The following is a 23,897-nucleotide window of genomic DNA, read 5'->3' on the forward strand; positions in this document are numbered from 1 at the left end:
AGACAAAAGAGGAGGGGCACAATCCATAGGCATCTGTTCTTGGAATATAAACGGCCTAACCTCAAAAATGGACGACCCGGATTTTCTGAAGTATATCACTCTATTTGATATAACAATGTTGCAAGAAACCTGGCTCACAAGCACAAAGCACATCCTGAGCTTCATTTGCTACTCTACAGCAGCAGTCAGAACTAACAGATTTGGACACCAGTCGGGAGGCTTGGCAACATACGTATCCACCACAACAATACCCTCGGCTGTCCTTATGGACTCCTCTACATCCTCAACCCTAACAGTAAAGATAAAATTACAGCTTGGCAACAAAGAAGAAGAGTTATGCATTGTCAACGCATACGTCCACCCTAAAAACAGAGCTAAGGATTCAAATAAATTCTCGAACCAACTGGCGGAACTCGTCACTCAAATGGAAAACCCACTTCTCATCTTGACAGGGGACTTCAACCAAAACTTACTTGGCTCATCATCAGATGAGGAAGCTTTGGCTCTAAACACAATCTACAGTATACCAGCACAAACCTCCCCTCTAAACAGGCGAAAGCGTCAAAACAATGCCCTACTCCAAGATCTAGAACATCAAAATCTTCGGGCACTAAATGGAAGATTTACGACTGATTCCCCTCCAGTAGCAACATTTTACTCACAAACTACTAGCTCCATCTTGGATTATACTTTCACTAGCCTGGCCATATTCCCACACATTCAAGGGTTCAGAATGGGGGACAAGTGCGAAAGCGATCACCGCCCTCAGGAATGCCATATGACATCAAAGACGCCAACATCAATCAGGCCAGACAAAACGCTGGGGTAGATTTACTCTATCAACCAAAAAAGAATCAAATGCACGCCAACCAACTCAACCACCCTGGCCGACATTGCCCTCCAAACATACAACACACAAAAACCAAACGTAGTGGGGCATATCTCTCACTGGGAGCAATGCACAGAATCTCTGCTAAAGGAACTGGCAACCAAGACCGCCAAGAAAAGCAACTTCAACAAAGAGAGCAGCAAAACCAACCTAAAAAATGGTCCAAGAATGCAACTAAGGTCACAGAAAAGAGCCGTAAAATTGACCCTACGGAAGCTGAGATCAGCGCCCCAAAATACATACTTACGAGCCACACTGAAAAACCAAAGGGCTGAGCACAACTATACAAAATGGAAAATAAAAAAAGACGTAGAAAATGAGACATGGGCAAAACTATTACACGACACCAAAAGCAACAATAGTGCCCGCTTTTGGCAAACAGTGAACAAGATCTTACGTCCACAGTACAAAGACATAGGATCTCACATTACGGAAGAGTCATGGACCAAGTACCTCGCTAGCTACTTTAATGATCCTTCGGGACACCCAGAAGCACAAAGCAGTAACTCTACAGAGCAAGCCCCCCTAGGCCCATGCCAGAGTAACTCATCAAGGGAGAACAAAACTCAGCCCAAAGGCATCTTTGCAATACCAGCTGCCCAACAGATAGCCCTAATCGCAAAGCAGATCTGCAAGGGCAGAAAAGAAGGAGCTCTAGGTCCCATCGGGATCCTGCCAGCCCTGTTTAAGGAAAAAAACACAGAATGGGCAACCATCATGCAACCGCTATTTGCGGAAATCAGACTCCTAAACCGCATCCCAGACTCCTGGAGAGGGTCGACGATCGTCCCCATACTCAAAAAAGGCGACAAAATTACCCCTAACAACTATCGCCTAATAGCCCTCCTCGACAACGCGGCAAAATACTTCGCGGGAACCATCCTAGAGGAGATCGTGCTATGGGCGGAATCAAATCAGCTCATACCCTTGAATCAAATGGTTTTCCGTAAAAACACTGGAACAGCAACTAACATTCTAGCTGTTTCACTGATTATTGATGCAGCAAAAACAAAAAAACTGCTGCTGCACCTGTGTTACATCGACTTCAGTGCAGCATTTGACAACATCGAGAGAGACAGGCTTTGGTGGAAACTAGCACAATAGGGCATACCGCAACCTACTTTAAACATGCTGAAGCTTCTCCACTCTGACACCTGGGTGCAGGCGAAGCTAGGAAGCGGCACCCACCTCTCATCTAAAGTTCGCACCACCAAAGGCCTTAAACAAGGGTGTGTGCTTGCCCCGATATTGTTTAATCTATTTATGGCAGATCTACCAAGCCTACTCAATACATGCAACTCCCATTCTCCGAGGCTGGGAGGAAAAACCCTAAGTAACCTACTATACGCGGACAACGTCGTACTGCTCAGCCACACTCACATCGGCCTTCAGAAGTTACTCATTGAAATGCACAGTTATGCAACTGCAAACAACTTAAAAATAAACCCGAGTAAAACACGTATGATGTCAATCAACACCAAGAGCAAACAGCACAAGCCCTGGACTCTGGGCGGCCAGATAATAGAGCTATCACACGAATACAAATACCTGGGAGTCATCTTTGACAGTGAAGGTACATTTGTCCAGCAGATGCAGGAAACAAAAAGAAGAGGGACTATGATTGCCGCCACACTCAAAAACTTAGCCAACCAACTGTCAGGGCCAACCTTAACACCTTACCTGAAAGTCATTCAGGCAAAGCTACCCCCCTCAATCACCTACGGCAGCGAGGCACTACGAGGATGAGATTCCAAGCATCTAGACACCATCCAGGCAAAAGCATACAGAACAATGTTCTCGCTCCCGCCTTACACCTCCCCCACACAACTAAGGCTGGAGTTTGGCCTGCTAAAACAGGATCTTGTAAGACAGGGAGCTTACATTATGTGCTGCCACAAACTCCGCTCTGCCATGACTGATGCACTTAACTCACTGCTGTGGCAAGACATACAAAACAGGGATGCATCTCAAGCACAATCTTACCTGAAGGCAGCATTAGAGGCCGTCAATGCATCTGAGCTCTGGGCCATGCAACTTGGGCACAACCAATTCAAAAAATTAGTCTGGAAAAACGTCAAATCTCTTTCTCTACTAGAGGACAAGGACACATTTGCAAAAAGAAACCATGCGTGGATGACACTAAACGTACAAACACCTGACGCCACAAGCATACTTCAGCCAGGGCTACCCAAAAACCATTAAACTGAAGTTCTTGAAACATAGACTAGGGGTCCTGCCTAGCAGAGAGCATCTTCCACCGTGGCTCAGGAGCAATAGCCAAGAAGCCTGCCCACTGTGCAACCAAGGAATGGGAGTTATACTCCACATGACCTGTCTCTGCGAAAAGCTTCAACCAGCCCGCGAACAGCTCTTAAAGGAACAGTTCAAGCAGATAGGGACGAGCACTCGAAGGCAAGCGGTGCTCGCCTGCTTGAACCCTGCAAACACCAAACTGAACTGCAGATATGTCACGTTCCTGGCAATGATAGAGCAAAGACTGCCAAAACCCCAATAACTGGCTACCACTCATACAGGCAGCAAGCAGTTGGCCACTAGGTTGCAAAGTCTCATGCCACCCCTGCTCCGGGATAAGACTGCTAGAATCCATCTTGGGTCTCTTAATACATGGATTACAAAAACGAAGACTATAATTATCAAACTCTTTTACTTAATTTAAAAAAAAAAACTTTTATTGTAAAATGTTTTGTACTGGTTTTAATTAACTATGCATAACAAATTGAAAATTGAACCCAGTCATTCGTGCATGCTTCATTTCACCAGAGGTGCAGAGAAATAGAGAGATGGGAGTTGTCAATGAAACTATTTTTTGAACAGACTTCTTTCTCAAGCAGAAGAAATGACCTGCTACAATCTTGATACTGGTAGTAAAGTATAATGCGTACTGTAAGAAGAGTATTATAAAATAATACTGTAAAAGCATTGTATGGTTCCTAGACCATAAATAAATACATACATAAATAACAAAGGCTAAAAAGTACTCAACTGGTGCTTCTAAAATATGCCTACCCCGATGTACCTAACCGAAGTATAGTACGAGGGAAGAAGTAAGTATGGCGTAGCATAAGTTTAGTATTATTTTTGCCAAGAATCTATCCAAGATTTCTCTTAGGGTCTAATCAGCTCCGTACCTTGGTTTAAAATGAAGGAGGTCAGTCTCAAGACTCGATTTCCCAACACCCCACAAGGGGAGCTTGGAAACACTGGAGCTGGATTTCTCGGCAAGAGAAAAGACAGCGTCTCTCTCAGTGTGTCTGCTGGAGGGTCGGCTTCCTTCGGCACTTGCTGTAGCAGGATACGTTGAGCAAGTAGATAGTCGAACTGCTCTAAACCACTGTGTGTTTGTTATGGCAAGTGTGGGCATATTTATACCTTGAAGGTTCCAAGTTTGCCGTAAAGGTGGACATAATAATGTCATCAAAGAGTCTCAGTTCCTTGAAAACTCCATGAGTTCTTGGACAAATCAATATTCGAGCAAGGGGAAGTCCCTAACTGCTGAAGCCAAGTTTTCCAAGAAATTGTTGTGGATTTTCGGAATTAGTGGAAGTAGCCATGCCGTATTTGGACTGCATGAGGTATGTCTAAATATGATTATCATTGTTATGCCTATATAAGGACAAGGTGATTTATACCTATATAAGGGAATAAATCTGTAAAATTTCACTAGGGTCCTAAAATGCTATACAGCACTTTGATCTACACTCTGGACAGCAGGGTTCACAACTTGAATTCAGCTTTTCATCTACGCTTCGGACAGCATTGAATCAAGCCTTGCTTTATTTAAGGTAGAGACATTTTTACTCTATGTCTTCCGATTTTGTAAAAGGATGTGACAAAAAGCATTTGTCTATAACTGCTGACTACTGCCTTCGATCTACACTGTGGACAGCAGGGTTCACAACTTGAATTCAGTTTTGCATCTACACTTACGACAGCATTGAAGTTAGCCTTGATTTATGTAAGGCAGAGACAATTTTGTTAAATGTTGCGACAAAAAACGTTCCTCAATGTCTGTACTGAGTACTGGCTTCAAATGTACACTGCGATCAACAGAGTTCACCACTTGATACCAGTTCATGCAGTCCCGTATGCAACAGTCAATGTATGTAGTACATTATAGATAATGCAGTACAACCTAAAATCTACACTGCGGACAGCAGGGTTCACAACTTGAATTCAGCTTTGCATCTAGACTACGGACAGTAGAAAATTCAGCCTTGATTTATTTAAGGCAGAGACAATAGACCAGTGTGCATTAAAATTTTGTTAAAATAAGTGACAATAATCATTTGTCGATATCTGTGCTGACTACTGTTTTCCATCTACAGTGCGGACAGCAGGGTTCACAACTTGAATTCAGCTTTGCATCTACACTACGGACAGCATTTAAGTTAGCCTGCATTTATGTAAGGCAGAGACACTTTTGTTAAATGTTGCGACAAAAAACATTCCTCAATGTGTGTACTGAGTACTGCCTTCAAATGTACACTGTGATCAACAGAGTTCACCACTTGATACCAGTTCATGCAGTCCCGTATGCAACAGTCAATGTATGGAGTACATTATAGATAATGCAGTGCAGCCTAAAATCTACACTGCGGACAGCAGGGTTCACAACTTGAATTCAGCTTTGCTTCTAGACTACGGACAGTAGAAAATGCAGCCTTAATTTATTTAACGATTCAAAAAGGGGGGGGGGTGATGGACAGAGTATCTGAATTAAGCAAGACACTCCTACCCAGTCAAAAGATCAGGGCTTGATCCATCACTGTTTTTTAGCTCACTGCACCATCCCAGCTCAGAACCTGGCTACATGCAAATGAGTCTGTCCCTGGCCCAGTGCATCATGGGAACAGGGCAGACCAAACTACCAAGCCAATTCTTTACCAGGAAGGAAACAAGCTTCCGGGGACCGGTTTCTGGCATCACAGCCGTCTTCGGCCCGGCTTGCTTGAATCCTGATGGTGCAGTGAGCAAGGGACTCACATCTGAGCATACCCTTCCACACTTGTGGTGGCCAAAACGATTCAAAAAGGGAGTGGTGATGGACAGAGCATCTGAATTAGGCAAGACACTCCTACCCAGTCAAAAGATCAGGGCTTGACCCATCACCGTTTTTTAGCTCACTGCACCATCCCAGCTCAGAACCTGGCTACATGCAAATTAGTCTGTCCCTGGCCCAGTGCATCATGGGAACAGGGCAGACCAAACTACCAAGCCAATTCTTTACCAGGAAGGAAACAAGCTTCCGGGGACCGGTTTCTGGCATCACAGCCGTCTTCGGCCCGGCTTGCTTGAATCCTGATGGTGCAGTGAGCAAGGGACACACATCTGAGCATACCCTTCCACACTTGTGGTGGCCAAAACAATTCAAAAAGGAAGCTTGTCTCCTTTCTAGTGAAGAATTGGCTTGGTAGTTTGGTCTGCCCTGTTCCCATGAGGCATGGGGTCAGACTAATTTGCATATAGCCAGGTTCTGAACTGGGATGGTGCAGTGAGCTAAAAAACGGTGATGGATCAAGCCCTGATCTGTTGACTGGGTAGGAGTGTTCTGCTTAATTCAGATACTCTGTCCATCACCACCCTCTTTTTGAATCGTTTTGGCCACTACGAGTGTGGAAGGGTATGCTCAGACATGAGTCCCTTACTCACTGCACCATCAGGATTCAAGTAAGCTGGGCCGAAGACGGCTGTAATGCCAGAAACCGGTCCCCGGAAGCTTGTCTCCTTTCTAGTGAAGAATTGGCTTGGTAGTTTGGTCTGCCCTGTTCCCATGAGGCATGGGGTCAGACTAATTTGCATATAGCCAGGTTCTGAACTGGGATGGTGCAGTGAGCTAAAAACGGTGATGGATCAAGCCCTGATCTATTGACTGGGTAGGAGTGTTCTGCTTAATTCAGATACTCTGTCCATCACCACCCCCCTTTTCGAATCGTTTTGGCCACTACGAGTGTGGAAGGGTATGCTCAGACATGAGTCCCTTGCTCACTGCACCATCAGGATTCAAGCAAGCCAGGCCGAAGACGGCTGTAATGCCAGAAACCGGTCCCCGGAAGCTTGTCTCCTTTCTAGTGAAGAATTGGCTTGGTAGTTTGGTCTGCCCTGTTCCCATGAGGCATGGGGTCAGACTAATTTGCATATAGCCAGGTTCTGAACTGGGATGGTGCAGTGAGCTAAAAAACGGTGATGGATCAAGCCCTGATCTGTTGACTGGGTAGGAGTGTTCTGCTTAATTCAGATACTCTGTCCATCACCACCCCCTTTTTGAATCGTTTTGGCCACTACGAGTGTGGAAGGGTATGCTCAGACATGAGTCCCTTGCTCACTGCACCATCAGGATTCAAGCAAGCCGGGCCGAAGACGGCTGTAATGCCAGAAACCGGTCCCCGGAAGCTTGTCTCCTTTCTAGTGAAGAATTGGCTTGGTAGTTTGGTCTGCCCTGTTCCCATGAGGCATGGGGTCAGACTAATTTGCATATAGCCAGGTTCTGAACTGGGATGGTGCAGTGAGCTAAAAAACGGTGATGGATCAGGCCATGATCTGTTGACTGGGTAGGAGTGTTCTGCTTAATTCAGATACTCTGTCCATCACCACCCCCTTTTTGAATCGTTTGGCCACTACGAGTGTGGAAGGGTATGCTCAGACATGAGTCCCTTGCTCACTGCACCATCAGGATTCAAGCAAGCCGGGCCGAAGACGGCTGTAATGCCAGAAACCGGTCCCCGGAAGCTTGTCTCCTTTTTAGTGAAGAATTGGCTTGGTAGTTTGGTCTGCCCTGTTCCCATGAGGCATGGGGTCAGACTAATTTGCATATAGCCAGGTTCTGAACTGGGATGGTGCAGTGAGCTAAAAAACGGTGATGGATCAAGCCCTGATCTGATGACTGGGTAGGAGTGTTCTGCTTAATTCAGATACTCTGTCCATCACCACCCCCTTTTTGAATCATTAATTTATTTAAGGCAGAGACAATAGACCTGTATGCATTTACATTTTGTTAAAATAAGTGACAATAATCATTTGTCAATATCTGTGCTGACTACTGCTTTCCATCTACAGTACGGACAGCAGGGTTCACAACTTCAATTCAGCTTTGAATGTATACTATAGCCGTATTGACTCAGATGTCTTAATTAAAGAAAAACATATCATAGTTTTTGGAGATCTACTGCAACTTATTCCCGTAAAAGGACAAAAATTATTTATAAGAGTCTTGATTTTATTAACATTGTTGCTTCAGGTGCCACTAACTCTGTGTACCACTTATCATTGCTGGTTGCACACACACTAAATTACCAATACTGTGCATCTCTGCTCAACGACATGTGGCCATGGGCTCTTGCTAACCGCTGCCTCCTGCCTACACTGCGGTCACCAGAACTCACAATTAAATAGACTATTGATTCATTATTTGCAGAGTACAATACCAATACACCTATCAAACCAATACAATATCCCTTTAGTATGCTTCCTTCAAAAACTTCTTTTATATCAGTTATAGATTTAGTTGAATAATAAAATACACGCTGCAAGTGCAAAGGCACACTTAATGGCAATATACACTGCTGACAGCACAGATCACAACTTGAACCTCACGTTTTCTTCATTGGAAACCTGAATTTCTTTTTTGGAGACAAAAACAGCTACACCACTGAAAAAATCATCCGAATCTGATATTTTTTTTGCTGAAGAATTGATAATCATCAATGGTCCTTTTTGACCCCCCTCAAAGTACATGCAGTCCAGTATGCAACAGTCAATGCTTTGAGCGCAGCCCGTTCAGACCACGCATCATCGCAGGGTGAGCACACGCTAAACACCAGATGTACAACTAACTCAGTACACCATAATTATTTACCACAAGGCTTTATTAAGGCAAAATTCAGTAGTCAAAATACATTACCCCCAGTGCAGCCTGCCCAGACCACGTATCATCGCAGGTTACGTGCACATTCAGTCCAGAAGGTACTAGTAACTCAGTGCACCATAATTCATTGCCACGTGGGCGTATTCAGGCAAAATTCAACTGACTCTTCATTCATTATTTACAGAGTACAGTACGAAACAAAGTAAAACTTCTATCCAACCCTGTACAATATCCCTTTAGTAGCATTCCTTCAAAAACTTCTTTTATATCAGTCCTAGATTTAGTTGACAAAACAAATTCACGCTGCAAGTGCAAAGACACACTCAATGGTAGTCTACACTGCGGACACCACAGGTCACAACTTGAACTATAATGTCCCTGAAACATACATATTTCGACAATGTATTCCATATATGTTTCATCGTTTATTTCAATCCTGCTTACAAATGATGCAGTCCAGAAGGCAACACGCTGAGCACCATACGTACCACTAACTCAGTGCACCATAAATAATTGCCGCGTGGCCTTATTAAGGCACATTTTGGTTGCCAAAAGACATTCTTACCAGTGCGCTCTGCCTGAACCACGCATCATTGCAGGCTCCACACAAACCGCCCCTACCTCAGTGTACCACAGCTCATGAACCCTTTACAATAGAATCTTCAGTGTATAATTTCACATATAGTGCTCCTACCTTTGTACAGCAGAAGTCATAAACCATTTATGATTGAATATTTGTGTATGATATCATGATTACTATTCTACTTGTTATCAACAGCAACGTAATAAAATGGAGTCGAGCACACATGCCCGTACCCACTTCAACTATCTATCTATGTTTGTGTACTTATTATGTTTGTAAAATGCTGCTCCTGCGCCCTATTACATTATATTGTGCTGTAAATAGCATATGCAACCATCTTACCTCTGCCAATAACAAAAACTTCCATTATATAACTTTCTCTCGCTCATTCTACAAATACGAACGTACAAAGTGGATCATTACAATACTGCAAAGAAACTGTATAGTCAAATTATAAATGCGGTCTATATCTATTTTTTTATTTTTAGCCTATTTATATAGTGCAAAGTCGACCTAAAACTATATCAACAATTTACATGAGCACCGTATTTACTGTACATTTTCAGGCACACGTTGACTACGTCATTACTGTACAATAACAGGATGTGGATGCAACTCAGAGCCTCGAACAATGATTTCCAGCACAAAGTTCGACAGACTACCTGAATGACCACATACGTATATATATTATCTGTCCTTTATGTGTCAAAAACTGCAACCTAAACCTCTCACAGCCCTGTATTACTACAGCTCCAACACTCCACTAAATGTACAACAAACATTCATATTCACAGAAATGCGTCATGTCCACCATCTTTTATGTGTGCAACTATGGATGAATATAGGGTCAGTGATACCCCGTACCTTCCATGTTAGCCATATTGTGGGACTTTACAGACATAATGACACATTTGCGTGTAAGACCCGGGTAACGGCAGCACTACAACACAGACACCCAAATCAGTAGAAATTTCATATAGCTCATGACGGAACCACGCCCATAGCTCCGGAGTCATCATTCACAGCTTCGTGCAGCACTGGCATATGTCAGTCCAGCCCACTCCACTTACCCTTCCAGGAAAACACAACAACGGTACGTTAATGGCCCAGATTTCTATTGTAGTGATTTCTTACTTCCAGGTCTAGTTGTCAGAATGGGACACACACACACTCCCTCATGGCTGGTATCCAGCCACACCACACCCATCCAGCACATACGTCACTACACACATGACCCTACTAATAAAAAAGACAGGGCGCACTTGCTCTATGCCATTTTAGAGTTGTTCCCATCGCAAGCGCTGTGATGGCCCGTCCTAGTGGTTCGGACGCCTCATGTAGGCCCGAACCACAGGGCAGGGGGGCCCACCACTACGTGCGAGACCTCTTTGGTCACTGAGTTAATGGTACCGCAAGGACTGAGTGGGTGAGGAACCTGCGATGAAGATAGGTGCATGAGTATGTCCGTTGCCATAGTGATATCAAGACTCAGCACCAAATGTGAGACTTCTTGGTGGCAGAGCAGGACTGCATGATGTAGAACGTACCCTGTCCGCGAAAAGGTGAGCAGTGAGGCCTGGGTGCACAGTGGCGGGAGTAGATGGGGTGCAACAGACTGGATACAAAAAGGCGACGCAGCGATTTTGGCATACGCAGTCCTATATACCGTATCTTATTACATTTGTATTTTTTTTTTCCAGTAGCTGGAAAGTTTTTATAATCTGTCAAATGTCCGTCGCTCGTGATGATTGTAACCACATGTTCCTTTTTATCTAACAGGTTGTGTTTCACAAATTGGCGTCCCCCCCCCCGCACCTCCAAAGCTCAACGTTCGAGGATTCTGTGATGATGCGTGGCCATTGTAACAACGTCTGAGAAGGCTGCTTTGACATGTGGTGCACCCTCTTTGAATCACGCCAAAGGCACAAGGTGAGCAAAGAAGCTTGTTTCCGAAGCAACGAGAAGTCACCTGTGGGCGGAGAGAGTGGGTAGTGTGCAGCACCTTGACTACGTAGGAATGTACAATTACCTCCGGGCAGTGAGAATAGATAGGTTGCAACAGTCTGAGGGGCAGCTTTACCAGCCCCTTCCGCCACTTTTGCGTCACATTTAACATGGGAAAAGTGACGCAAAAGTGGTGCAAGGAGCTTGTAAATCTGCCCCTAAGTGTGCAAGAAAAGGCACTCACCTCCGGACTCTGGGAGTCAATGGGGTGCAACAGTCTGGGTACACAGTAATAAGAACTCACAGCTATGCAGTGGGAGTGCATGGGGTATAGTACTTTGGGAGAAAAAGAGCGCACAGACACCTCCTTGCAGTGGAAGTTGATGTAATACAGTAGCCTGAGTGTGCAAAGACATAAAGCAGAAATATACTTGTGCAGTTGTATGTGCTCTGCTATTACTAACTCTATGCTATCTTTCAGATCACTAACCTTGAGGGTGCACTATGAATAGGCACGTGCTTGGACACACAACGGAGGCGAAAAGGTGAGCTACGAAGATTTTCTCCAGTATTAAAACTACCTCTCCTGCTCTATCTATTACTTTCTCTCTCTCACACTTTTTATGTCATTTTTTCTCTCTTTCTCTCTCTCACTCTATCTCACGTTGTTTCTCTTTCTCTTTCAAAGTTATGGATGCTGCTGTCCACTCTGCCGATAAAAAAATCAAGGCTGAATTTAATACAGTCTGCAGTGTAGAACCAAAGCAAAAATACAAGTTGTGAACTCTGTTCGCCACAGTGTTTACACAAGGTAAGTAGAGCAGCCTAGATACACAATGCCTCTGAATAAATGCGTTCAAAATAAAGACTATATTCCTGCATAATGACGTGATCTCTCACCTAATTCTGTCTCATCTCTGAATCCTTTTAAAGACCTGTTGTTCTATACTGTAAATCTGTCGCAGTAGGCACTTCCGTACAGACACCTCTTGAACGCGAGCCTATAAGAGAAGTGGAATGTATCAGGCACACTGCAGATGTGCAAATTAACAGATATTGGCAAGTGTTACCTTAATTTGTGATCTTTGACCTCATTCAGTCACATCGATCTAATTTTAAACACTTATTTTCATTATTCTTTTGCAGGTTACCTACCCTCCTTCAATTAGAGTCCATCTCACATTTTGTTTATTATATTGTTATGTTAAAGTTATGTTTCTAGTTATTTATTATATTGTTATTTTAAAGTTACGTTTCTAGTTATTTATTGTTGTTTTAATAAAAGTTAATAAAACAAAAGTATATACGTCTTCTTTTTCTGACAACATTTCACTATTATTTAGTATGATAATCATATGCTTAGAAAACATTAAACAATTAAAATAGAAATGATGTTTATAACTAAAAGTTTAATACTGAGGCTAGCTCTTTACCAGAGTCGGTAGCTACGGTTAAGGGTTCCTAAGGAAAATTTTATTAACTCCAGCACAGTAACTGTTTGGATTAGCAACATTGTGTGGTGAACTTGTAACCTGTGTGCTCACTTAAGTGTTCCATGAATTGTTACTATGGTAAAAGGCAGTAAGCAGTTTGGGGGTAGAGTTAAAAGGTATTGGCTGTACAAAAACCGTTATATTTACCTAGGATCCTCTACTTGACAGAAAGGAAAGCAAACTAAGACAGAACACTGTGCAGCAGATTTACAAGCCTCTTGTGCCACTTGCGCGTCACTTTAACCATGTTAAAAGTGATGCAATAGTGATGCAAGGATCTTGTAAATCGGCCCCTATGCACATTACGAGCAAAAGAAGTACGCAACTCTTTGAATTCTTTATCGATCACAATTAGGCAGTGTTGCTTCACGATTCACAATGCACTTCACTAAATACTTCCTGCCTATTTAAATGGGAGACGGGATTGTCGACATTGCAAAACTTAGGGGTATATTTACAAGGACGGCGTTAAAATTGATGCCGCTTTAACAGCAGCAAACTATAACTAAAACGGAGATAATGGACTTCAAAATGCTTTGTTATCTTACCGGAAGATTTTTTCAACATTGCTGTTTGCTATGCAAGAGTGAGAGCTGAGGCTCTAGCCCTGCCATAGCAAACTTGGGAGCATATTATCAAGGACAGCGTTAACATGTTCTGGTGAAAACCTAGGCTTCTATTGGAATTCTCATGGATTCCCAAAAGTCTATTATTAAGCCATTATGGCTGCTTTAACGACACTTTCCTAATGCTAAAGCGATGATAATTTTAACCCTGTCCTTGTAAATATGCCCGCAATATCGCGAAAAAATACACCAATAATTTATGTTCGCAAGTGAAAAGCTTGTTAATATAAGACTGTGGACTTAACATATCAATCCACTTCACATATTAAACATGCTTAAGTGTACTTCAGAACAGATGTTAGGAACCAACATAAACCGCAATTAATAGGAGTTTTCCTATCGGTTCTCAAATCCAGAGCCGCCTTGATAATATAACGCTATTGTCATACCTCACTCTTCCTTTTTGTATTCTCATAGAAACACCTACCTTCCTACTGAGAACACCTACATTGCAACTCATTAGAGATACGAGGTGAGCCCATACCAAACCGGCTGCTAACATGCATTAATGCATCTTAGCGTCACCAAGTAAATAGGGCGATATCATTTTCACAGCATTTTTGGCTTTTTTAGAAAAATTGCGGCGAAATGACACTTGTTAATATGCCCTCAAGTTTGCATGACACAGCGGGAACCTCGACTCCTGCCCTGCCATACCAAACAGCAGTGTCCCGGGGGTAGACACCTTGAGACACAGCAGGAGCCAATTCTAGGAGGTGGTGTTCCCCAAGGCTTTCAACTGCTCCAGAATATAGACCACGCTGCCCCCTCCCAAAATATAACAAGCCCCAGAGGGTGGTAATCCTCGGGGCTTAGACAGACTTTTGAGCTCCCTCACCCATTTATTTTGTAGCACCGAGGAATGACGGTCCCTGGGCTACAGGGCCCCTCTGGACCCCCATCAAATGTAATATTTTAGACCCTGGGATTTAGTCCTCCCTGGTAGCTAATGCTTAAACAAGCACAGGAGCCCCCGCTTCGTTTTTATTTTTATTATGGCGGATCCATGCACCCAACGCACATTTCTCTGTTTTTTCCCCCCCAAAAAATTTTGGGGGGACCCTAGGGGTCCGAACCCTAAGCAGGTCTAGATGATCAAAATATTTCTTACATGCCCCCTTTATACGTTTTAAACACTTGTCCCACTATTTACTAGATCCTCGCTTCTACCGAGGCACAAAATGCCTGCCAACAATTACTGGTTTCGAATATTAACAACCACTTGACAGCCAATTAGCATTCAGCGAGTGATCGGGACGGTGGGCTTAGAGTGCGCGCAAGATGCGCGGATCCACCAAGGCCATAGATATATATGTACTTTTAATTGTAATTTTCTCAGAATCTACTGAACAGATTTACACCTTATAAGCAAAAGGCATGAGTCTGAACCAAGGACTACAACTTTGCCAAATGTGGTGCAATTCCGTTCAGCCGTTGGGCTGTAGCCGCGATGAACGGTACCTATGGAAAATTGCATGGAGAAAAGACATTTTGGGACCCCCCTTTTTTTTCAGCCCCTGCTTCACGAATCACCCCAAGACTTTTTAGGATAGGAGCGGACCAGAGCGCCCAACCAGTTTTGAAAATTTCGCAAAGATTCGTCAACCGGTGCCAAAGTTATTCCAAATAGAATATTGCGGATTTCCTATGGAAAATAGGTCCTAACTATAACTACCTACTGGCAGTAGGTAATATATATATATATATATATATATATATATATATATATATATATATATATATATATATATATATATATATATATATATATATATATATGTGTAGTTCGCCAACCGACTCGAGGCAGCCGCCCCAGCCCAGACCCAAATGACGAAAGAGCAGACCCGTAAGTTGATGCTTAGTCAAGGTGCTTTATTTCATCCAGCAAGCCAGCCGCCATTACGTGTTTCGTAATATAGATGCGGATCACTACAGTGGACACACGGATCCATGTGCCAAAGAAAGGTTGCGATTGGCTGGCCGCAACCTCACAGAAGAGTTGCAATTACATTTTGGGGGGCTTGGGGGTAGGAAAATGAGAGCACAGAAACACATGAGGGGTCAGGATACCTGTATTTTGTTCCCTGTTAGGTGCGCCTGAGCGCGCGCACTCCCCTAAGTGACCCTCGAACGCGTAGTGTCCTGAGGGAGGTGCACACACATCCTGGGAGAGCGTTGGCGCTGCATCTTTTAAAATGCAAGCAGCATGAAAAACGGTAATTTCCTGGTTGGGGGGCGCGTTCTAGAGCAAGTGGTTCCAAAACTTGCTGCATTTCTTTCTTAATAGGCTGTGGCCCTTTGGCAAAATATGTGTTAATTGCAGCACCGTCATGGGCAGAAATTAACACATATTTTCACAATGGCTCACAATCAGCCCTGGATGCGCTCTGTTAAGAGAAGAAATGCAGCAAGTCCAACAGAAGGACGTGAATAAGTGCTGTCTCCTGCCTCTATCGTCACAGTGCCAGTGTTCCGTTGGTTGGAGCTTACTAACATTAGTGCCCCTAACTAGTTGTCTGCTGGGCCCAGTGCGTGCTTAGCAGATTTTTGCTGTCACCTTAATCATGTCACCAACCCCTCACTAGCGGTACAGCTCTCTGTTGTGGCTGGCGCGGGCGGATGCATGTGCGCTCTGTTCAGCTGACAGCTCTGGTGAGACAGAGCGGCACCCTACAGGACGGCACACCTGTCCTCCAGCCCTATACTGTCACTGAGGGACTTTTGGTCAGTGCAGCCTGAGTGGCAACAGGATGTTTTCATTTCAACTTCCTGTAACAACAAACAATTGATTCTGCAGCCCACAGAATTAATAAATTAAAAGATCTCCATGACCTCCTCCACAGTACTCCCCTCCCCTGGTGGTGGGGCTTCCCTGATGACTGTACAAGTCATGGTGAGACTGAGAGTGGGTGCTGTGTGTCTAACGGCGTAGGGCACAACTCGGAAAGCGTGCCACGCCATGACCTCTTACCCTTACTACAATCTACAGCTGCAGATAGTCCAGTCTTGCCCCAATGCATCACAACACTGTCAGATCACCTGTCTGCAGCGAGTGACCCCACAGACTCCAGTTACAGAGACCAGGCTGAGCAACAGGAATGATTTACCAAGCACTCAGCGAATCCATTTTATTTAATTTAGTTAATTTACACCTCTGCTCACAGTTCTGTATTGACTGTGCTCAGTAGTATAGAACGTTGTCTGTTCATTAGTTGGGGTCCAGGGTCTGTAGCTGTGCACACTTCTTCACCAGCTCTTTTACTTCAATAAACCTGCAATTTGGCTTTCATTTATCGCTACCAAGGCCTCCTGTAAAGTTTGTGGCCTTCCATTTCTGGTGCTTTACAGCAGTTTTAGGATTTTCTAGAGTGTATTGTTGCTCAGATAGCTGACATTTCTGTTATTTATAGGTTTTTCCTCTTCTTCATGGCTGGATTTTACTTGTGAGAAAGTGTCACTCATGGTTGATGTAATATCACTCATAATTGCACTGAAATTATGAAAATGTCACGCAAGCAATCTGAAACCTTAGCAGCTTTGTGTAAAGCACATAATGTGCTTTTGGGCTTGCTGCAGCCAAGCCTCCTAAAAGTTACACAGCAGTAGTTGGCTGCCAGATTGTGAGCTGTGCATGGAGAGAGGCCCAGACCGCTGCTAGGCTTTGCTGCATGCAACTGACGTACATATAATGAGGGTGTTGCCCTCGTGTGAAGAGTTGGATGCAGGGAATGGCAGAAGTTTCTCCATGCAGACAAACCATTTAGCTGAAAGCTGTGCCCAGGGCCAGCTCCAGGTCGGTGCAACAGCACCGGGTGCTGACTTGGGGGGCGGCGTCATTTTTGTAAGTATATTACCATTTTAAAAGCACCTGCTGCAGTGTTTCTGGCCTCCAGCAATTTTCAGGCATCAATTAAAATGTCTAGATCACATTCGGTGAGTAATCATCTTCCTGGAAAGAGAAGGACGTTTGTTTAGTGGAAGTTTTGACTCCGCCAAAGGTAGCCCAGAGGGTTAAAATCCCTGCTACTAAGAACGTGTACCATGCAGATAACAAATTGTATGTAATGTAAATAGGTCAGTGGGGTACTGCTTCTGTAAGAGAGCTCATTTTGTTACTTGTGGTTTGTAAGTCAAAATCCTAATATAGAGCATTGATCTATTAACTGTAATCAAACAGCTGCGTGTAAACTGCAAGTATTATATTAGAGCAATATGTTTTTTTGCCTAGTTTCATTATCCTAATCTTTCCAAAAGGGTTTATTTGAGTAGAAAACAATTATTGTTATTAAAGAGAACTCCTAACAATGGTGTTACATTTTAAATTCTGAATTTGTGCTTTTCCAGAATAAGGAATCTTTAACTATATTGCCTACCAGTATCAATTACATGTTACTTCTCCACTACACCTTGTGGTCCTGTCTGATGTAACATTTCCTATACACTGATTAACTCATAAACTATGATTGTATTTGTGCAATGTGGGTTTGATGTAAAGTGCTCCGACACTTTAGACTAGTATGAGTGGTGCTATAAAAGTAAACGAATCCGAGAGACAGTGGTTCTGGAGACTTGAGGGGCACTGTTAAAGAGCGGTGGTGAGGGAATCCTGTGTAACCAATTATTGTCATGGATAATGTGTATCCAAATTGCAAACCTGCCTTAAGAACCTGAACGTGGCACTGTATGTGTGGAAATACGCCATCTTTTCTACTTTTTTAAGCATAAGTTTGGAGTGATATTTGGGGCTGAACCTACACGCGTCTTCTGGCTCCTGGCACACATAGCCTTGACAGCAGCGCACAGAAATCCTACACTGCCTAACACAGAATACAAAATTTGAGAGAACATGGATCCTGACTTACCCCATAGGACACATAGAGGGGTTAGTAAGGGACCCCTCTGGGCATAGGATTGCTCAATTTCTTTTCCCATCCCATCTGCAGATCCACCCAGGAGTCTCGCCACGTCCCCCAGTGTAGATTCTCAGATTCAGAAAAATGAACCCTGGATCCAGAAAAAAATGGAAACAAATAAAACCCCCACTGCATCTAACCCCACCCCATGCTTCCTTCAAGCTCGCTCGGCACTAGTTTTATTAACATGCGTGCTTAAAAAAACAGAAATTCACTGAAAAAAGCAAAGGTTATAGTGACGTTATACTTAGGTTCTGAATTTACCTGCACAAAACCAAAAAATTTCAGCAGTTATAGTTATACTTATAGTTAAAATTAGCTGAAGAAAGTGTAACTCGTGCCATTAAGTAACTTAAGGCAACGAGTCATAGTTTCTTAACATAAGTTTAACTATATGTATATTGATATGACTAGGAGGACATTATATTGATTTATTCTGTAATAATATAGGATAGCCCACTAGAAGGCCAAATTTGTGTATTTCTCTGCCTGGGTTTCACAAGAGCAAATCAGTTGCCACTGCTATTAATCCCTCTGGAGGGCGATACGTGTACATTTCCCTGCATGGGTTGAATCTAAGTAACATAATTTTGATAACTGCTATCTCGCCATCAATGAACAAATGTCACGCATTGTACTTGCCATACTAGATGTGTGATCCGATGTTTTTCCTATATATTAGGGAGTCAAATATTATATTATGAGGTCAGATTACAGCGTCTAGGGTTCATGAGAGTTGGGTTAGAAGAAAGACTCTATTTATACTATTGTAATGAATGCTGGATTTTACAAATAACCGCAAAGTAAAAATACCCAGTTACTGCAACCTGATGGGTGCACTGCCGTATTTGGAGCTATCCTGCCCGGCAGTGGTTCCCCTATGAGGCTGGCACCACATGGACTGGCTGCTGTCTGTGATATATTACCCCTCGACTGCTGCCGAAGTGGCCCCACCCATTTTGCGGAAGTGCCGCAAAATGGGTTAAATCGCGGCCGCGGCAAAGAGATTAAGAGCTCAAATACCTCAGTAAAAAGTGCTATGGTGCTAATATAAATATTCAATGGCAAGTTTTGTATTGAATTTTCAAAGCTCATATTTCACAGAAAAGTGGTCTAACTGTGAATTATTTCCCATAACCCACTCTGCTGAATTCATTTGGGGATATGTAGCTTAAGGGTGAGTGCAAAATCCGTTCCGCTCGCGGATTTCGCGGATTTTCGGTAAATCCGCAATCCGCGAACTCCCATGAATTTACCGGAAATCTGCGAAATCCGCGAGCGGCGGATTTGGGGGGCAAAAGTTCAAGCCTGCCAGCGCCATCCTAAAATAGTTACTAAATTAGCTTCATCAGGAAGCACTAATAGATCAAATAAAGCAGGTGCTCGAGCACCTGCTTTATTTTATCTATTAGTGCTTCCTGTTACAGGATGATGGGCACTGGCAGGCAGCTCACTCAAGGGACCCATGCGCTCTTCGGTGTGATGGCAAAGTTAATCAGCCCTCCCCAAAATGTGAGTTTTGTCGAGGCTGGGCAGGTGTGCGTTCTCCCCATATCTATCGTCGAAAATTAGCTTTGATGCTTGATGGAGGCCTTTGCATTATTGACTTTCACGAGCTCAATCCCTGTGCAGTTCCTGTGACCACGAGCTTCTCTGATCCGTGCCTGTCCTTTTATGCACACAAGAGGCATGTGAACTCGCATATAAGCCCCGTCCTTTTGGCCCCTCCCCACACACTAGTGGTGTGCACCGTCTTCGCGCCCTTTACCCACTTGATGGACAGCTCACTCGAGGGACCCCGGCACTCTTTGGTGTGATGCCAAAGTTAATCAGCCCCCCCCAAAATGTGTGTTTTGTCGAGGCTGGGTAGGTGTGCTTTCTCCCCATATCTATTGTCGAAAATTAGCTTTGATGCTTGATGGAGGCCTTTGCATAATTGACTTTCACAAGCTCAATCCCTGTGCAGTTCCTGTGACCACGAGCTTCTCTGATCCGTGCCTGTCCTTTTATGCACACAAGAGGCATGTGAACTCGCATATAAGCCCCGTCCGTTTATCCTCTCCCCACACACTAGTCGTGTGCACCGTCTTCGCGCCCTTTACCCACTTGATGGACAGCTCACTCGAGGGACCCCGGCGCTCTTTGGTGTGATGCTAAAGTTAATCAGCCCCCCCCCCAAAATGTGTGTTTTGTCGAGGCTGGGTAGGTGTGCGTTCTCACCATATCTATCGTCGAAAATTAGCTTTGATGCTTGATGGAGGCCTTTGCATAATTGACTTTCACAAGCTCAATCCCTGTGCAGTTCCTGTGACCACGAGCTTCTCTGATCCGTGCCTGTCCTTTTATGCACACAAGAGGCATGTGAACTCGCATATAAGCCCCGTCCGTTTGGCCCCTCCCCACACACTAGTGATGTGCACCGTCTTCGGGCCGTTTACCCACTTGATGGACAGCTCACTCGAGGGACCCCGGTGCTCTTTGGTGTGATGCCAAAGTTAATCAGCCCCCCCCCCAAAATGTGTGCTTTGTCGAGGCTGGGTAGGTGTGCGTTCTTCCCATATCTATCGTCGAAAATTAGCTTTGATGCTTGATGGAGGCCTTTGCATTATTGACTTTCCCGAGCTCAATCCCTGTGCAGTTCCTGTGACCACGAGCTTCTCTGATCCGTGCCTGTCCTTTTATGCACACAAGAGGCATGTGAACTCGCATATAAGCCTCGTCCGTTTGGCCCTGCCCCTCACACTAGCGATGTGCACCGTTTTCCGGCCCGGCCTTTACCCACACAATCTGCAAGATCCGCGGATCCGCAAATTTGCGGATTTTGCGGATCGCGAATTCGCAAATTTGCAAATTCGCGAATTGCGAACTCGCAAAATTCGCCCATGCTTAATGTAGCTCCTGTAAACAAAAAAATAGCTAAACACAGTATTTTGCTTTTCTTTCACTGCTGTAAAAAAACACTTTCACAATGACAATTTTGCTTTTAGAACATTAATCAGCACATCTGACAAGCCCCCTTTGCAGGCCCAGACTTGATGGGAGCATCTACCAATGAATCTTCGCTATTGTGCTAAAATAAACAATGTAAACATTGAATACATTGTATTTTATTTTCTTCAGTCATATATGTCTTGTTGAACCTACTGTATAATGTTAATGCACTATAAAAGAAAAGCACATTGTAGAATGCATTGTTTAAATGTCCTTACAATGCTGTTTGTATTTAAAATGTTAGATATATTAATACGCATTTTAAACAGTAGCACATTATCCCCCAAAACACTCACAGATTTCTCAAACCATTGACGGACGTATCTCCAGTCTTGGCAAACAATGAATGCTCCAATCTTTTTAAAGAGTACTAAAATCAATTAACAAATTGTATGATATAAAAAATACGTAGCGAGTAATATTTGAGATATAGTCTTGCATTGCCCTGTCAGGGTTCAGATGACATTTTGAAACCACTTGGCTTTCGGCCTCTTGAATGGAAATTGTCACACTCATAGGAAATAAAGACCCACATTGCAGTTACTCATTAGTTATTCTCTCTCTATATATCTTATGTTGGTTCTTTTATTGCACAAACTTCATTGGCATAAAAGCCCATATATCAAAGGGAAAAGTCACATGTTAAGTGGTATATTCCCTCCATTTGATTAAAATTGGACGGTTACCTAATCCAAATGGACTGAAATACTGATAGGGAATCTTCATAATCTTTGGAAATTGGCATATTGAGCATGCTCAAAGGTTTTATGTTTAAGTATTTTGGATATCTCTCTTATATATAGCGTTGATATTAAGTGTGACAAATTGATGCTCAGAGAAGAAGCATATGCATATGTAAATACACTCTGTGACCAATTCACAAAAGTATAAATATCAGAAGCAGTACTATAGGAATACTCTTTCACTTACTGTTACAACCTATGTAAATCTGCTCCAAAACATCCAATTCCCTATTAGAAGTAGAAGATAATTATGCTGCTATTGCCGTTAGGTATTTTTAACTTTTTTATCGTGCTGTAACTATTTATATATATATTTGTTTTAAATGTTCATTCTGCCTGTTACTTCTGTCTTTTTTATTGTTCAAGGAAATTGTTGTCGTATAACTGAAATAGTCAGATTGTTTTTAACTGTATGTCTATGAATTGTGCTTTTCTGTTTGTAAGGTTTACAATCGAATAAAGTTATTTGAATCTTGAATCTTGAATCTATTAGAAGTAATACTGAGAAGAGTCAAAATCCTTTATATTTGTAGTCATTGTATTCAAAGATTACCAATCCATTCCCATTTTAGGAATGTATAAGTACTTAAATCAGTAGTACTTTACATATTTCAAAAATGCCTTTGTGCATATGCCTGAATAGCCTCAATTACTTATTTCTCATAAATAAGGTTACAAATGTATATGAAATGTAGCTACATGTATCATTACACTAACCAAGTTATTCGTGTTCATGATATGACGTCTTCCTTTCAGGTGGTAAAAATGATGATTGTTGTTGTCGTGACATTTGCAATATGCTGGCTTCCCTATCACATCTACTTCATTGTCACTACATTGAACAAGCAGTTGAACCGATGGAAATACATCCAGCAGATTTATTTGGCTAGCTTTTGGCTTGCAATGAGTTCCACCATGTACAATCCTATCATCTACTGCTGCCTTAACAGAAGGTAAGACATTATTTGAAAATCCTCTGTACCACATCCATCCCACGTGCCAAACCCTATTTTCTGACCTCTCTGCATCCCCTGCAAAATGATCTGCCTGCCTTTAACTTGAGCTGGTTGGAAGCCTAAATTATAAATGTTCTCTCTTTAGCACGTGTGATATACAGCTTTCATATTTGTTGTCTGCAATTTATTTCCGCATTACACAGATATTTTTACTTGTGCTTCAACTCCATCATTAGCATGCTCAATTTTATATTTTTTTCATGTAAGGTATCACAACAACCAAATTTGCTGCACAACATCACAAAGCGGGACAGAACAGTAGTACAGAGCCATATCTATCAAGGCTGCGCTCTTAAAGGCTGCTTTGCATGTCCCACAGCCTTGCATAGGATTTTTACTGGAAGTATGGCCTTTCATTATAAATATCTAAGTCTGGTCAAACAGACAGGATTCCACTCACTGGATGTGTGCTGTGCAATTAAACGCATATGCAATTTGTGGTTTATTTTCGGGAAATTAAAACATTTTTCCTTGTTAGCACTTGCTTCAAGGAGGCAATAGTTTTTGATGCCAAGCCTTGCTTGGCTATCTTAGATGTCAGGTTATGTGTCGAAGCCTATAGATGTTTGTTCTGATATGCCCAAGTAAACCTACAGCAACATTTCCTCGACACAATTTACAGAAAGCAGCACAAGGTGTTTTTGAGCTGAGGACTGAGCAACTTTCTAGTACAAAATGACTTTTGCACTGAAAAGTAAATACCATGTTTCACTTTGTGTTACTTTGCTTCACTGTGTACTGGCTCGGGGTAATAGGGAATCTGGGCCATACTTTCTGCTTTTTATCTACTCAATAAAGATTCACAGGGGTGGGTCAG

General features: G+C 43.0%; 1 protein-coding gene across 1 annotated transcript in view; it reads left to right on the top strand.

The window, feature by feature from the left end:
* Positions 1-23,897, top strand: part of TACR3 (tachykinin receptor 3) — a 1,258,290-nt gene that overhangs the window by 1,044,884 nt on the left and 189,509 nt on the right. Inside the window, exon 4 of the mRNA XM_086963249.1 lies at positions 22,821-23,017. Coding sequence (XP_086819375.1) covers positions 22,821-23,017 — 197 coding nt within the window. The remainder of the gene's footprint in view (positions 1-22,820; positions 23,018-23,897) is intronic.

The sequence above is a fragment of the Lissotriton vulgaris genome, chromosome 3_1 (genome assembly GCF_964263255.1).
Source record: "Lissotriton vulgaris chromosome 3_1, aLisVul1.2, whole genome shotgun sequence".
Lineage (NCBI taxonomy): Eukaryota > Metazoa > Chordata > Amphibia > Caudata > Salamandridae > Lissotriton > Lissotriton vulgaris.